Source organism: Hyperoodon ampullatus (genome assembly GCF_949752795.1).
Source record: "Hyperoodon ampullatus genome assembly, chromosome: 1".
Lineage (NCBI taxonomy): Eukaryota > Metazoa > Chordata > Mammalia > Artiodactyla > Ziphiidae > Hyperoodon > Hyperoodon ampullatus.
The window spans coordinates 52,732,340-52,749,367 of NC_136914.1; the positions used below are offsets into that span (position 1 = coordinate 52,732,340).

At 35.6% G+C, this 17,028-nt stretch overlaps 1 protein-coding gene across 4 annotated transcripts in view; it reads right to left on the minus strand.

Moving 5' to 3' along the window:
- Nucleotides 1-7,601: 7,601 nt before the first annotated feature.
- Nucleotides 7,602-17,028, minus strand: part of SLC4A4 (solute carrier family 4 member 4) — a gene marked incomplete at both ends in the record, with an annotated part of 298,688 nt that continues 289,261 nt past the window's right edge. For 2 of the 4 annotated variants that reach the window (XM_079717224.1, XM_079717222.1), the window contains 3 exons: nt 7,602-7,707; nt 8,434-8,513; nt 15,156-15,317. In XM_079717224.1, coding sequence (XP_079573350.1) covers nt 7,602-7,707; nt 8,434-8,513; nt 15,156-15,317 — 348 coding nt within the window. Of the gene's footprint in view, nt 7,708-8,433; nt 8,514-11,407; nt 11,505-15,155; nt 15,318-17,028 lie in introns of those variants that run through there. The other 2 variants (XM_079717223.1, XM_079717221.1) reach the window with 1 other exon arrangement.

Below are 17,028 nucleotides of genomic sequence, written 5' to 3' on the forward strand. Positions count from 1 at the left end.
GTATGATGGCTGTGTTAATATTCTAGTAGAGCCAAGTAGTGGGGTATAATTACAAATTCAATATAATTACTTACACCTGAGCCACTCATAGGAGAATGTCAAGTTCAAGTAAATTCTCTTTTCTTCCATTCCATCAAGAGTTCAAAACAAGTCTACTACATATTTGGAGTATTTACTGCTCATACAGTATTTATTTTTCCTGAAGCTTCTGATTGCTTTTGTTTTCTATTTGGGAAAATAAACACATGCCTTCTTCACCATATCCCCAATGTCTTCCAGATTCTTACTCTAAGAATCTAGTGTATTCTTTTCCTTGATGTCTTCTAACTTCTATTCCAATTGGGACTGGTTTCTTAATTTTTAGACCATGACTTTCTTGTGCAACTTTTCTTTTTCTAGAGCTTTCTAATTGCCCTTTTTTTTTCAATGCCTTTATCTTACACTCAAGTTTTCCAAGTTTCCAGTCATTTTAACCATTCCATGGAGTACTTTTTTAATGTTCTGTCCCAAAGCCCTCTGTCCTTTCTCATTAGTTTTCATTGGTCTCTAGGCCTGATGTAGATGTTATTCTGTGACTTGACTATTCAGTAAGGTTGGATCAATTGCTTTTTGGGACCTTGACTCTTTGTCTCAGTTAAATCCCTCACAGCGAGGTACCTTCTTAAGTAATTTTCTAGAAGCAGGTGAACAGAAGATAAACTGCTTGGAATTTGATGATTTCTAAATATTTTATTCTGCCTTACACTTGATTGATGGGCTAGTTGGGTTAAAAATTTTCAGTTTAAAATCATTTTCCTCCAGAGTTTTTTAAAAACATTGCACTAATGTCTTCTAGCCTCCAGTTTTGCTGTTGAAAAGCAAAATTGCTGTTGAAAAGAACCCTGGTTTTTATTTCTCTGTATGTGGCCTCTTTTTCTGGACAATTTAAAGATATTCTTTTATTCTTGTGTTCTGAAATTTTTATTCTTGGTAATCTGAAATCCAACAGTGCTATGCACATATATTTTAAATTATTTGTTCAGAGTTGTTCAGATTTGTATATGAAGATATGTAACAACCTTCATTTCTGAGAAATTTTCTTTATTATATATTGGTACCCTATACATTTTTTTGTCTATTTTTCTTTTATTTTTGATTCTATATTTTGAAATATCTCACAGGCTTTATCTTCCAACTATTCTTTAATTCTTTTAAGATTTGGAATGGTATTTTAAATTTCCAAGTGTTACCTTTCATTCTTTGATTATTCTATTTTAAATGATCCTGTTCAAATTTTGTACAGGTGTTTTCTCAAATGTAAAACAAATTAGAATGATTTTTCTCAAGTTATCTCCCAGTCTTTAAAATGCTTGTTTTCATAGGATTGATCTTTTCTATTAATCTCAGTCTTTCTCAGTAACCCTTAAAGGATTTCTTCAAACATTTTGTGATTCTTATTGTCTATACATATCTACAGGGTGCTTTATGTCTGTGGGTGAGTCTTGTTGACTCTCAGGCCTTGCCTGAGAATACAGAAAGATAATTATTCATTAATGTTAGATGAGGAGAGTTTTTTAACAGGAGCTCCCAATTTTTCCCAAGGGAATTTGTTTTGTTATCTTAGAGAAAAACCCTCTTTTTTTTTTCAATTTAAAGATAAGAGCTTGGTATTAGGCTTATTAGCAAGCAGAGGCGGGAAAGGGGATATATATATATATACACACACACACACACACACACACACACACACACACACACACACACACACACAAAACCTGTTAATATCCATTCTCAGCCCTCCACTTCCCATTCCCATCCTTGGTCCTACCTGCAACATCTGAGTCTGAGCCTTGCTGAGATTCTCCTGGCTGTCCATCTATGACCTTAGTGCAGGCTGCTTCACACGTGTTCTAGGCTGCAGCTTCCTACAGTCTGCTTCAGCATCCAAGCTTGCATTTACCCTTCATCACTAGAATTTTGTGGGAGTTTCTGGTCTACCTGTGCTACCTTCCATATATATATTTTTTATTCCTTTACAATCACTTTAATGGCATTTTAGAGAAGAGAAGTCTTAGTTCACTAATACGCACAAAAGTCAGTTTTACATTAAAATAAAATGATCCTGGAAGCAAGATAGAGAGTATATATTTTCAACAGGCAAACCTAGAGGAAGAGGCACCAGTGGGAGGCTAGTTCACTAATCCAAGTAACAGATGATAGAGTCTAAACTAATGTAGTGGCCATGAAGATATTTATAAAATGTTAATTATTTAGATCTACTAAGGAGATAAAACAGAACTAGTGATTCACTGAATGAATGAAATAAGGAAGAGGCAGGAATTACGGATGACATTTAGGCCTCTGGCTTGAGCAACTATGTGGCTGATGGCACCACTTTTTGACATAGGGAACAAGAAAGAGTACGTTCTGGTGAAATAGGTGGATGGTTCATTTGGGGTATGTTAACATGTGTTATTTAAAGAAAAATATTCCAAAATCAGTTGCATATATAAGTCAGAAGCTCAGGAGAGCAATCTGGGCTGAAAGTGCAGATTTGGTAGTTATCCACACGCAGATGCTATTTACTGTGTACCAATGGTTCTTTTTCATCCCTCCTATTTGCTCCCCCGACCCTCCCCCCTCCACCCCACCACCATTCTCTGATTATAAATTAAGACTGAACTGAAATTTCCTAGAGGGTTGTAAATATTACATGGAACCCTGGGGAGTCTGTGTTATGTATCTTTTGTGGAGCACCATTCCAGGATTTTAATTTGAATAATTTTTTTTTTTTTTTTCTGTACGAGGGCCTCTCACTGTTGTGGCCTCTCCCGTTGTGGAGCACAGGCTCCGGATGCGCAAGCTCAGCGGCCATGGCTCACAGGCCCAGCCGCTCCGCGGCATGTGGGATCCTCCCGGACCGGGGCACGAACCCGCGTCCCCTGCATCGGCAGGCGGACTCTCAACCACTGCGCCACCAGGGAAGACCCCTTGAATAATTTTTAATAAGTGCTTGTATTTAGTTCTTTTGCTTTGAGAATTGACGAAATACATCAGTATCATATAAAGAGTCAAGAAAAATGGCATTTTCTATTTCACTAACTTTATAAAAGAAGAATAACAATACCATCTTCTCAATAAACCATTTCATTGATCTTAGTGGACATACTTTTTCTTGCTTTGAACCCTTGCATGATAGTTCTTCATTAAGACTTGAATAGCTATTCTTATAATTTCTTATTTTACATAATTTGAACATCTATTTTATCCTCCTGCCTAGAGTGATGAAAAGCAATCAGAGGTAGGGACTTGGACTTATATTTGTATTCCCACCAGCACCCAAAGACGTAAAATAACAGGCGCTTAATAATTATTTGAAGAGTTGAACAGAAGCACTTGACACTCATAAATGCATAAAGTTACTTTATTTTAAGTATACATTTAATTTTGAAAAATATAAATGCTAAAATATCTCATCTTCTTCATCTCTTAATTCCATAAAAGTCACAATAGAAAGCTTCATAAAACTGTAAAATACTATAATGTTATAGGAATTTTAGGTTTTATATTGGAAAAAAATTATTAGTAATATATTGAAATGTTCTGTACTTTATCATTTTGTTCCACCATGTTGATCTACTTCACTTAAAATAAAAAGATGCATCATTTCTCCAAAGTTAATAAAGACTTAAGAGAATAAAAATAAGAGTATCTGAAAGTGCGTACTGATTCTGAAAAGTAATGTGTACAGATATGTACCAGCCATGAAAATGGCTAAAAAGAGGCAACTATTCATTCTCTTCACATTGTAGGACTGGGACAAAGTTACTTATGGCTCTATAAATTTCACTGGATGACTTTAGCCCTGAGTTGCAATATCTGCCTAAGAAACAGAATTCAGGATTTTTGTATGTACCCATAGAGCACAAAGAAATGAGCCAAAAAACAGAACATATCCAAATTCCTGGTCAAAATGCAACTTGACTGGTTAGCATATACCACAAAACTTTTTTATTTCAGGCTGCAATGAAGCTTTATGAAATCATCACCTAAAAATTCCCAAGGCCCAACAAGCAAAATATCATTTGACTGTATTCAGCCACTTGGTGCCACTGGGCTTCATGCTCATGCTGTGAAGAGGGGATGTGAAATCTCATGGAATAAATAAGAAAATCTCAAGTTCCTGCACCAAAATCATTAAGTGGTATGAAAAGGGTTGAAGAAAGCTTTGTCCCATCCCCTGAACAATGTCAACCTCTGTAATACAACTCAAATCATTTTGTTTTTGTTTTTTAAAGATAGTCAGCAGTCAATACATTTCAAGTACTTAACACAGTTTAAAAAAAAGAAGCAAAAACTTGGAAGACAATCGTTCTCTGTATTAAACACCAATATATAGCTGATAAAAGATTTACTCTGTGTGTGTTGGTGCATGTGCATAAAAATATATACCAACTGAATTTCTGACGGCAGACAATTGTTTCTCTTTCCCCCTTTCTTTGAGGTGGTGGGCGGCTGACTAGAAAAGGTTTGTTTCCCTATGTCTCTGAATTCCTCCATCCCCCCACCCCACTCCACTGCCTGACTGGACCACAAAATGATTCCAGTTCCCAGTATGGAATACAAAATGATTAGGATTCCAAGTTGGTCACTGTTTTACATAGTAGAGTGACGTTTTTCAAGGAAAACAGTATCTCCAAAAGATTTTCTTTCAAATGCAAAACCATGGGCCTTTCTGCTCTGATAAAGCAGACTCTTGACCTGGTGATGCTTTCCTTCCAATGGTAAGTCTGTACACCCACAGGACTTCTAGTTAACAACTATACTTACTGCTTTACTTCTAACAACTTGAATCTCTTCTCTTTGTATTTACATCAGGAAGAGACACTTGGTAAAAAATTTACTGTTGTATTCTGTGTGTCCAGTTTACAGAGAAACAAAACCACCAAAAATCTGGTTAGTTCTTTGATAGTGTGTAAATTCAGTTAAAATACAGATAATTCGGTGGCTCTGTGTGGACCTCAGGGTTTGTTTGTTTGTTTGGTAACTATCTGTGTTCCTCTGAAAGTAAATGATTTTTAAAATACTTCTCTGGGTTCCAAAATATTGAAAAGGTCTGATACTAACTGTTCCTTTAAGCAAATACAAGGTGCCACTCCGCATTCATATCATGAGTATCAACCTTCTGTCACAGAATATAGATCATAAATGAAGGTGCAGGTAGCTTTTAGATATACTCCAAGGCTGAAATACTGAGTTAAGTTGCTTCAGGAGTTCTTTGAAAGGGACAGAGAGGGGCATGAATCCTCAAATACTTGATTCATGATCAGAAAAATAAATTATTCTATCTAGAGCTTTTATAAAAGTGAACAAAAGTGTCTTTAATTTAACAAGATCCTAGGTTAGGCTAAATTTAATATGCATGGCTTTTAAACATTTTATTGATGCTCAGGAGAAACAAAGAGAAACGCTTCATATAGTTTCATATTAAGGTAATGAAAAACTAGATAACACAGAGTAATCATTTTAAGGATAGCTCTAAATACAAACATGATGCCAAAATTTGGCATGTGAGGTTTTAACAAATAACATTCACTTTGTCACCTTCATTTTAATGAAAAAAATTGTAGGTCACTTATGTCTAATTTGTATAAAATTTGAAGTTTTAAGATGATCAGATACTATAAAAGTTACAGTTAACTTAGAACAATACAATTTTTATAATCAAAATTTCAATAGGACAGAATTGTAATTTAATTAATATAAGAATGAGTGGGAGTCAATATGTGCATATTATGAAACCAAAATAACTGGTTTCGTCCTGCTTCTAGTACTCCTCCAACGACCATAGTCAGCGTATATCACAAATATAGTTATAGGAATCCAAAATTATGGATTCAACATTTAAAACGCTGTTTTTAATGCAGATTCATAATACATAATGAAGCCTATTAGAACACTACATTTAGATAACATGCTAAATTTGGTTAAAGATCTAATTTTCTTTTTTCTAACTTTCAATATGGTACTTTGAAATACACATACACACACGTATATAGACATGTATATTCTATATGCCTCAATCACAAAGAATAATTGCCTTTCAATCTTAAAGACAAGTGTGAGTATTGTTAAAATGTATATATATATACCTCTGCGATCCAACTGCATTCTCATAGACACTTTATAAATGTAAAAATGGTCTATCACAGTCCTATGCATTTTGTATTGTAAATAAGGGCTAATGTATCAGTGACGGTGACTGCTGTATGGGTAATAAAGTATATTTACCCTCATTTGCATAACAGTAAGTCTCCTGGACCTCTGATGGATTTTTCATATGTGGTTTGGGTTTTATAAAAACTGACACGAGAGGCTAGATAACTTTGCCCTTCGCCTACCATCACTCTGTCTCTTTCTACCCTTGCACATATGTGTACCAGCCACACACAGAGTACATACACAAACACACAAATGTTTTCAAAATGAAAAAAACATCTAACAATACTGCATAGGACATCAAAATGGTAATACAATCAGCATCTTTGCCCGGATACTACTATTATCAAAACATCAGTTATTCCCATTACAAAGGAGCGTCTCCCTCCTCCCCCAATCTCCTTCATAGAACAGTTAAATTTCTCTTAAAGAAAGGGAAAAATGGATGCTTAGAAACATGGTGTTTTTAATCCGATCCAGCCCTCTGGCATAACCTAGAGGTGGTGTATCTGAGTATGTGTGTGTGTGTATGTTTATGTAAAAATCACATTATATACAATACAATTTTTACAGAAAGCCTGGCAGCTACAAATAAGAGGTAGAACTACTCAAAACTATATTTCCTGCTGCAGGAAAAAATTCATTTTCTTTACAGTAATTAAAAAAAAGTTTAAAAAATTGACAAAAAATAAGTTGCAGGTTAGGCCCCATAATTTAAACAACAAAATCTAGGAAGAAAAATATTCTTCAATGTACTCAACAGATAAGTTCATTAAAGGGTTAAAAAAAGTTGCATAGGAAAAAAGGGACATTCCAGCACTTGCTACAATGATGGCAATAGTTTCTCTAGTGGGAGTAAAGTACCTTTAGTTTTTCTTCTTTTGATAACTCTTAAGAGATTAGGGTTTATAAGCAAGAGCAAGTTAGAATAGCAGCACTTTTTCCAGTCCTGGAGAGTGCTATAAGCGAGAAGGGACTGTCTGGAGGTCAAGGTTTGTTCAACCAGACAGAAAGACAAGCCAGTAAGCACAGCTCCAAAGCTCAAGGTGGAAGTTCCTTCAATATTTTAATAAAAGGTGTTATAAAATCCTTAATACTTTTGCCCTCTGCGTAATAAAGGAAAAGGACAGGGTCTGTGTGTGTCTTGAGTGACAGAGGAATTTGGTTGTCAGAGGACACATTTGAAAGTATAAGAACAAAGAGGGGATTCTTCAGATGTTGTTTTTAAGGAACGGTGCACTACTGTCTTGATTTTACCTATGCAAGAGAGAAGCAGAGAGAGCACTGTATTGTTTGGCCAGTGACCAAAAACCAAAACAAAACAAAAATTAAAAAATAAACAATCAGACAAAAAACAAGAACATAAACAACAAAAACTGTCAGTTGTAAGAAAGACAAACAGGTTACAATGTAGTTTCTGTTCCCTTGCTCCTCCAGAAATAATCATTGTCTTCAGGCTCAAGTTCTATTCTAATTTGAGGCACAACTTTTACTGGAGTTCTAGAAGGACTAGAGAAAAAGAAAAAGGAAAAAAAAAAAAGTAAGTAAATCAGAATTCCTTTACCATCTGTCAAATGTTTATGCATTGTACAGAAGTCAAATGGGTCCTTCTTTGTTCTCTTTAAATACTTACTTCCTCCTTCTGTATTAAAAACAAACATTTTTTAAATGGGATGAAGTTACCAAATAGAATTAAGAAGTTCAAGTAAAATTTTCATAAGCTCCCACACCTAGATTAGAAAAAAAAACAATCAAGAAAGAGGACTTCCAGGTGGGTGACACTGTCAGAAGTTGAAGGACAAAAAGACTGACATGAAGAAAATATTCAGAGATTTCACGATTTTGAAAATCAAGGAGGATCTGAAATCTCTACAGTTGTGTTAAGAGGGAAGAAAACTATTGGAGAAGAGCCGCCAGGAAATGTCTAATTTGTATAAATTAGAGATGATGCTGATATGACAGAGATGATGCTGATATGACAAGAGCTAACATTGATCCTGGGCTTTACCTTAATGGTACTGAAAGATTCCATTATTTCTAAGAGTAAGTTGAGTAGGTCTCTTAGAATGTTTTCTACAGGTAAAAGCTGGGATGAGGTCTGGTGGCTAGATAATTTATTTAAGAGAAATTGTAGAGGACGGAGAACAGGGCGTTCTGCCGATAACCCGCCATTGGTTCCATTTCTGTGGGGCGATCATCCCACAGAATAACGTAAAATACTGGGCTGTCCTTTACCTTGGCATACCGAGTGACTGAAGGAAAGGAATTTTATCAGCATGATGTGTGGCGTTCAAGGAATGTTGGTGATTTTTCCCCTAAAAAAGAAAAAAATTTTTTCAAATCATAAATAATAGTCATTGGTGAAGTATAACATTAGAATGAAAATTTTTCAAATCTTCACAAAAATGGATGCATCTTTCACAACTGGAAAGAGTAAGAAAGACAAGTTTAGACAATTTCAGTAAACACAGTATCAAGCTAAGAATATTAGTGGTGTGATGAAGTCAAAATCACTCAGTCTCTTTTATTCTAGGTTTTCTAGAATGGGCCAATGTTCTTTTCAGCGACGGGGCAGGGTAAATCATTTCTAGAGGGTGATAGTGCCTACTTAATGTCTACAACTTGTCCTTGGATTTCCTGCCATCTTCAGCGTTCATAATTTTGTCCTGCTGTTATTCATGCAGGTAAAAAAAAGAAGATTTTGAGAAACTTACTTATACTGCAACTCTACTATCAATTTTGTTCTTTCATGGATTAATATGATACTAGAAAAGATTTCAGAATGATCATCGGTATTTTGCTTAAGTAAATTTCTAATATCATATCCACTACTTTCAATGTATCCTTTTAAAGTGTTTTTGAGAAAATGAAGAACAACTAGCACTAAATAACCAACTTGCCACAGACTTTTTCCAGGAGCCTCAAATTCTAGCTGATGATTTTTTTTTAAGCAGCCTTTAAGTTGTACTTAGAAGCACCGTGCTAGGTTATGATGCCAACAGAAGACATCCTTTCATAGTCTCTTTTTGCTATTTAATGCTCTAGAAATGAAAAATGAAACGAGACAATGGTTTGGGGAGCTTGAACTTACAAAGAAAATATTCAGCTAAAGCCCATTGATAGGATTGAGAAGAAAGTAGCCTCAGTCACAAGTTACAGGCTACAGATTGGACACCAAAGGTGAGATTGCCTTAATTCCCTTTTCTTTAAACCAGCCTCCAAGATGGCCCCCAATGCACCCTGCCTTCTGGTATTCATGTCCTTATATAATTTCTCCTCACACTGTACCAGTTGGTTTGTGTGACCAATAGAATATGGCAGAGGAGATGGTATATGACTCCTGAGATTTGATTATAAAAGACTGCAGTTTCTGTCTTGGTTTTTTCTCTTATCACTGGCAGCCACGTCATGGGCAGCCCTAACAGATGCCCATGAGCCAAGGAACTAAAATCTCCTGCCAACTGCCTTGTGCTTGAGCTGGGAAGCAGATCCCCAGTTTCAGTCTGTCTTCAGACTCAGCTCCAGCTAAGAGCTTGACTGCGATCTCACGAGATCCCTTGAGCCAGAATCAACCCAAATCACCAAGCTTCTAAATTTCTGAACGTCAGGAACTGTGGGAGGAGATACAGGTTTGTTGTTTTAAGCTGCTGAGTTTTGTGGTAACTTGTTACACACCAATAGATAACTAAAATACCCAATTTTTCATAAATAGTCATTCATTTCAAACTTTTCTTGCTAACTTCTTATTGAAGTTGAAGTAGCACTATCAAACAGAAATAAAAGTACTTCAACTGTCTTTTCCTGTAACAAATCAGTATACTTTGAAGTGCATCTGGACCTAAAAGAATATGTTTTCTTCAAATGAGAACTCAAAGTAGTTGGGAGGCACTTGCTGCTTGCTATTGGTAAAGCTTGAGATATTCACTAATGTTACTACAGAGGTTTTCACCCTTTTCAAATGGCCTGTTAACTCAATTACAAAAGCAAAGATCATGGATATATATATACTACCAAACGTAAGATAGATAGATAGTGGGAAGCAGCCCCAGAGCACAGGGAGATCAGCTCGGTGCTTTGTGACCGCCTGGAGGGGTGGGATGGGGAGGGTGGGAGGGAGGGAGATGCATGAGGGAAGGGATGTGGGAACAGATGTATATGTATGACTGATTCACTTTGTTATAAAGCAGAAACTAATAAAAAATAAATAAATAAATAAATTAAAAAAAAAAAAGCAAAGATGACAGGTCAAAAACCATTATACTGGGGCTTCCCTGGTGGCGCAGTGGTTGAGAATCTGCCTGCCAATGCAGGGGACATGGGTTCGAGCCCTGGTCTGGGAAGATCCCACATTCCACGGAGCAACTAGCCCCGTGAGCCACAATTACTGAGCCTGCGCGTCTGGAGCCTGTGCTCCGCAACGAGAGGCCGCGATAGTGAGAGGCCCGCGCACCGCGATGAAGAGTGGCCCCCGCTTGCCACAACTAGAGAAAGCCCTCACACAGAAACGAAGAGCCAACACAGCCATAAATAAATAAATAAATAAATAAATAAATAAATAAATAAACCATTATACCTTAGCCACCAGGCTATTACCCCAAAAAGACCAGTGCAGTTACAAAGATAATTTTGAAACAGCAGAAAGGGAATGAAGAAATTAGGAAGAAAATGCAAATATCTTATAAGCTATACTCAAAGAGTGGTTGTTAATATTTTATGATTGCCAATTTAATTGAAAATAACAATTATTCCAAATTCTCAGTATTAACAATTGATTCATTGCTCTTTGAGAGACCCATTATGAAATTTCTCTTTTGAGCTGATTTGGTCATTGGTGGAAGCCTAAGGAAGACAAACAGTAACAGACAGTGATGTAGTACTAGAAGCTGCCATTCTACATACCAGCAGAAAAAAGGGAAATCAATTAAAAACACGGTTACGAATTTAGCAATTCAAAGAAACCGGCGATAACTTCGATCAGAGAAAAGATGACCAAATAAAAACTTAAATGGTTATGGATAAAAGAAAAAGGTAAGGAGTGAAGGTCAAGGAATGTAAAAATGAAGTTTCATAATAATTAATGTAAATCTTCACATAGAAAAAAAAAGAAAGAAAACAGAGGAAAAGTTAATGAAGATGACAGTCCTAAAGATTTTTCTCTGTAAGTGCAAATCATATTCAAGCTGGCATGCAAGAGGTTAGTTCTACTCACTGTCGGAAGGTTTGCTATCACTTAGGAAAGGTTGCTGTTCCATGATGTCCATTGGAATTTTAATACTTGGAACTTTTTCTGAGTATGGGCAGTCAGACTGTGAAAGAAATTTATAACAGTTTTTAGAAAGCATTTACTATACAGACCTCCTTACCTCCCAGTATTGATTAAACCTATCATATTGTCATTTACATTGTACTAAGGAGAACAGCCTTAGATATAATCACTTCTCCTTTGCTGACTTTTCAAATTTTACAGCATCTTCCCCTCACATTTGTTTTCTTCTCTTCTGAGTTAAGGGGATTAAGTCAATTAAAACTAGAACCACACCAAATGGAGATCACTACAAATTAAACAATTGTAAAGCTTTCCATAAGCTGGATTTGCAATCAAATATTTATGGGTTAGTTGTATGTGTGTGTGAAGCAAATAATCTCAAGCGTGAAAGACTGTAATTTAGGAGACTTCCTAAACTATAATATGGTCTTGAAATTTTTGTTTCATTTATGCTTTCTGATTCCACCTCCAGGAATATGATGACTTATCTTTCCTTCCAAGACAGGTAAGAAGACTTTTTCTAATATCCACTCACAAGGGGTCATTTACATAGACTTGAAAATAAACCATCTCCCTTACTCTAATATTCTATCAGAACTATTTTGTAGTTTAAGGCTCATCTCAATTTGCTCACACCAAATATATTTGGAAACTTAGCAAAACATGAGAAAATAAAGTCACACCAAATATATTTGGAAACTTAGCAAAACATGAGAAAATAAAGTCAAAAGGAAGGTGCCTATGATGGCCAGATAGGCAGAGAAGAATCATAGCCAAAATAAAATGATAAAACCAGGCAGCTAATCATGAAGCTTCTTAAAGAAGAGACCACCTAAGCCAAAACTGTAACAGATTTCCACAGGATTATCACTTTACTGTTTTTTAGATTCATTATATTGAATCCATGTCTATGCCTGGACTCAAAAGATGGAATTCATCTCTTAACTGAAAGTACCAAGGAGATGATGGCCTTTAGCTGAAAGGGAAAAACTAGGAACTAGGGGTGAAAGGAAGTAAGAAAAAAATGAATCTTAACATAAAGCTACTACGCACATTGAAAATTTCTTTATAATGAATCTAAAGAGGGTAATGAGCCACAATATTCTTTTCAAAGATTAAAATATTGCACTTCACTTGAAAAAAAATGAAGATGCCATGTGCCCCTACCTTTGTAAGAATGTCAAGGACAAGTTTTATTACAGTATTTCAAAGTTTCCCCCAATAATAGCATTTATAGATGAACAGGTTGGCAGCCAACCCTTAATCATAGCCTACTAGACGGGTTCAAAAATGACTGAGCAGCTCAAAATATTGGCAAGCCATAATTTTCACTAATTCTGCTCACAAATATTAAGAGTTGGAACTCCCTCGTGTGGCTCCCTACATCCATGGATCCCACACCACACAATGACCAGGTGAACATCAGGACAGCTACATTTCAAATGGAGAACCCCAAATAATGGCCTCAACACACAGAACGTATTACACAGATACACTGGCTGGATTCACTGTCTAGGATAAATATATAAGCTTGTTTGTTTGTTTTGGTGGGGTTGGGGGAAGAAGAGAAGGAGGAAAAGAAAAAAATAAGTATTACACATTATCTTCAAGAAATCTGTTGGAAATATGGATTCCAAATGATAAATATTATTAATATAAGAATAGCATTATTTAAATAAAATATGATTTGTTAAAAATCAAATCTAAGACTTAGAAGACCTCAGGAGCTCATTTGATCCAACTTCTGACACTAGAGAGCACTAAATTTAAAACAGTCTTAAAAGTGGATATTTTATTACTATTTTTTCTTAAAAGCCATTAGAGAAGAGGATTCCATAATATTATTTCATACATTTGTAATGTATAATGAATTTTAAGTTTGATGTCCATGTACATAAACTGAGGTACTTGTTTTGAAAATTCAAGATGAAATATTGCTTTGGGCTTCCCTGGTGGCGCAGTGGTTGAGAGTCCGCCTGCCGATGCAGGGAACATGGGTTCATGCCCTGGCCTGGGAAGATCCCGCATGCCGCGGAGCGGCTGGGCCCGTAAGCCACGGCCGCTGAGCCTGCACGTCCGGAGCCTGTGCTCCACAACGGGAGAGGCCACAGCAGTGAGAGGTCCGCGTACCGCAAAAAAATAAAAATAAAAATACTGCTTTAATTATCTCAGTATTTCAGGCAGGTTTGTTTTTTTTTTTTGTCTAGAGTAGCCTAGAAATTTATTTCAAATTTTGATTTCTATTCAATGTGTAAATGCATCGTTCTTTTTAATACTGCATCTTAATCTGTTCTGCAGTTTAAGCACATTCTCTTTTTCTGTCATCATTGGAAACAGAAAATCTATGTACATGTTCTCATTGAAGATGGATGGTGACAGTCACAAAAGCTCCCTCAGACTCTTTTTCTCTTTAGCTAAATGTGCCTCATATATTTAGCCTTTTCTTATTGGATCAATTTATCTGAAATCCAATTTTGTCTGTTGCCTTCCTTCACTGTACTGTTTCCAAGTTCTCCAAAAATAATACAATCAGACAGCCTGACCAATCGAAAATAACCAGACAGGCCTGGATAAGAGTTTTGCCTTTGCCAATATGTGTACCCTTAGAAAAATGACTTAACATTCCTCAGTCTAAATTTCCCTGTCTGTAAAATAGGAACAAAAATATACTATAAAGAGCTGCTTTAGCAATTAAGAACAAGGTATGCCTGATCCATCAAAATGATCAAGTACAGAGCAGACACCAAAAATTAACTAGACTCCCATGTTAGAATGAGATACTGGGGATTCCACTAGAATGGGGATACTGCACTGTGTAAAATCTAGAACAAACCTACAAATCTTCATATAGAAGGTGTCATTTTGGCTGTCCTTTCAAAAGGCTACTGAGATAAGCTATTGGGGTGTTTGTGTGTGTGTGTGTATGTGTGTGTGTGTGTGTGTGTTAAAGAAAAGCAAATCCCAGATTTTCTCTTAGCACTGATCACAGACCCCTACTGAAATACCAAGATTTCTGTGAAATGGCTTCCTAAAAAGTGGACATTTTATTTCTCAACTTAGTCATATGATTGCAAGAGGATCACCTAAATTATGACACTGACTGCTACAATTATGTAGAAAGACCCCAAATTCCAATTTCCATTCCTTTTTATTGAAAGGTTACAGAGAAGTGATCTCAAATCATGTCAAATCCCAATGCAAGGATAAGTACAATAGCAGAGAACTTTGGTTGAGAGCCCACTCAAATAGATACACAGATCACAGGAGGTGAGGTCACCAGCATTTGCCCACATCAGGCTTAAAATTATGTAAAACTGAGTTATTATCTCAAATTTAAATCCTGGATTATCAATAATAAACCCAATATATTTTATAGCATTACGAAGCAAGCTTCCTTTTTATGTATGAGATCAGAGATTGAAGTTTTTTAGATATGGTGGGCTTTGTCTTTTTAGAAGTCATTATATCATTATCAGTTATTCACAGTTACAGAAAGACTTCAGAAAATACTTAAAAAAAATAAAGAGAGAAAATAAAGGGCAAAGGAAGGTGAAAAGTGACAAGTAGCATGACCAGGTAAACATCCTTGAAATTCAGTCATACATTGCACACAAGGATTAAAAACATACCATTTTCACGTTTGTTTAACTAACTTTGGAATTTTACTTCGGAATTTTAGAAAGCTCCTTACATCATCATTGTCACTGTCCAGACTTCCCTTCTTCTTTTTCTTTTTCTTCTCATCCTCCTTCTTTTTCTTATCCTTTTCTGGAATGACATCATCGAGGAAGCTGAGGTCGTGCTGGGAGAAGAGGTAGTCCATGCCTTTTCTGACAGCTACAAGTGCCAAGATCTGGAAGAATAAATATAAAAAGTAGGAAAGAACCCATGTCAGGGAAGTCAGAGTGAGTATTAATACTGCCCTAGCAAAGTCAGTAGAAACCTATTTTGTACAAGTCTAGAGTATGAAAGAACTCATCTTGCTTGTATGGACTTACATTAAGTAGACCATAAACATCTGCTTCATGGAGAAAGTTGGTTCATAGAAGTCTTACTTTAACTCACTGTATTTTGTTCACTGTACTGTATCGATCCCCTCATTTGGAATTTCCATATGAAAAGATTATTTTTTAAACCATTTTCTTCCATGTCAGATTTTTATAAAATAACTAAAAGTTTCAAGGGAAAAAACAGCCTGTGTATGATTTCTAATTATTCAAAATTAAAACATTACACAGGTTTTTGAAAGTCAAGAAAATCTGTACAATGCATAGTACACTGAGACATCTTCAAAGTATTAATAATGAGGTAGTATTTGAGTTTGCACAGACTATTTAATCTGCCGGGGCAACTTCAATTACCACCATTAATTGAATACTTATCTTGAGTCAGACGCTGTGCTAAACTCTTAGACAATATTTTCTCATTTATTCCCACAACAAACCTGAAAGGTAGATGTTAGTATCTATCCAACAGCGGAGGAAACTAAAGCTTAGTGACATAAGTAAGTTATCCAAGATCACAAAGCCAGATAAAGGAAGAATACAAAGGGTCACAGTTTTCTAACTCTAACCCCAGTATTCTTGAACTCTGTATCTTTGATTTTATGAACTGCTCTTGAAGGTATCTTAAAGATGTCTTTGCTTAACAGTAAAATTAGTATGCAGTAGGACTCAGAAGTCCTGGCCCTGCCTCAAATTAACAGTTGTCTTTATCTATATTATGCTCTATGTCAGCCTCTTCATCTCTTAGAGAAATTAATAACATCTGACCTATTGATATTACATGATTCTTTAATGATCAAATAAAAGCTCTGAAAGATGAAAAATACTTTATAAAGGTAAAATTTTTTTATTATTATTTAGCTCAAGCAATAAGTGATTTACTAGATATATTTCAAATTTATCCAGGTCTAACTTTGTTTTTCTTGGCTTAAGCAAAACTAATACATGGGTAGATTATATTAATAGGCAGATGGAAGTCTTTTCTCATACTCAGTGTGTTTTCCAGTAAGTTAATAGAGTTCTTTTTCAAAAGCAAAACATAAGGGGTCATCAAGAGTAAAAATCTGATTCCACAAATACTGTTAATATTTGACACCATTTTTTTCTGCTTTCCTGAAGGAAAAAACAATTACAAACAACCAGTATACATAAAATAAAATAATTCTCGCTAAGAGTAAGAAAATTTTTGTAAAAAAAAAAATATGGTTTGTATATTAAAGTTCTATTTCCAAAGCTACAGGGGAGACAGAGCCAGACCTGAGGTTGGCTTTGTGACTTGTTTCAAGCACATGCATGTGCATTTTCTTGCAAGAAATGTAAGGCTACAGTAAAAATTCAATGATTATTCAAAAAATAAAGTCTTAATTAAAAAGAAAAAAAATAAAAATAAGCTACCATAGCATTATTTCACACACACAAATTCAATGATGAAGCCAAATACAGAGCTATTGTTTCCTTTTGCCCTTCTTTCACTGTGATTCAGAGTGGAATGTTAGTTGTTTCACTTTCTTTCTCATCATAACATGGCAAGGAGAGAGAGCCCAGACTTATCCTTAAACT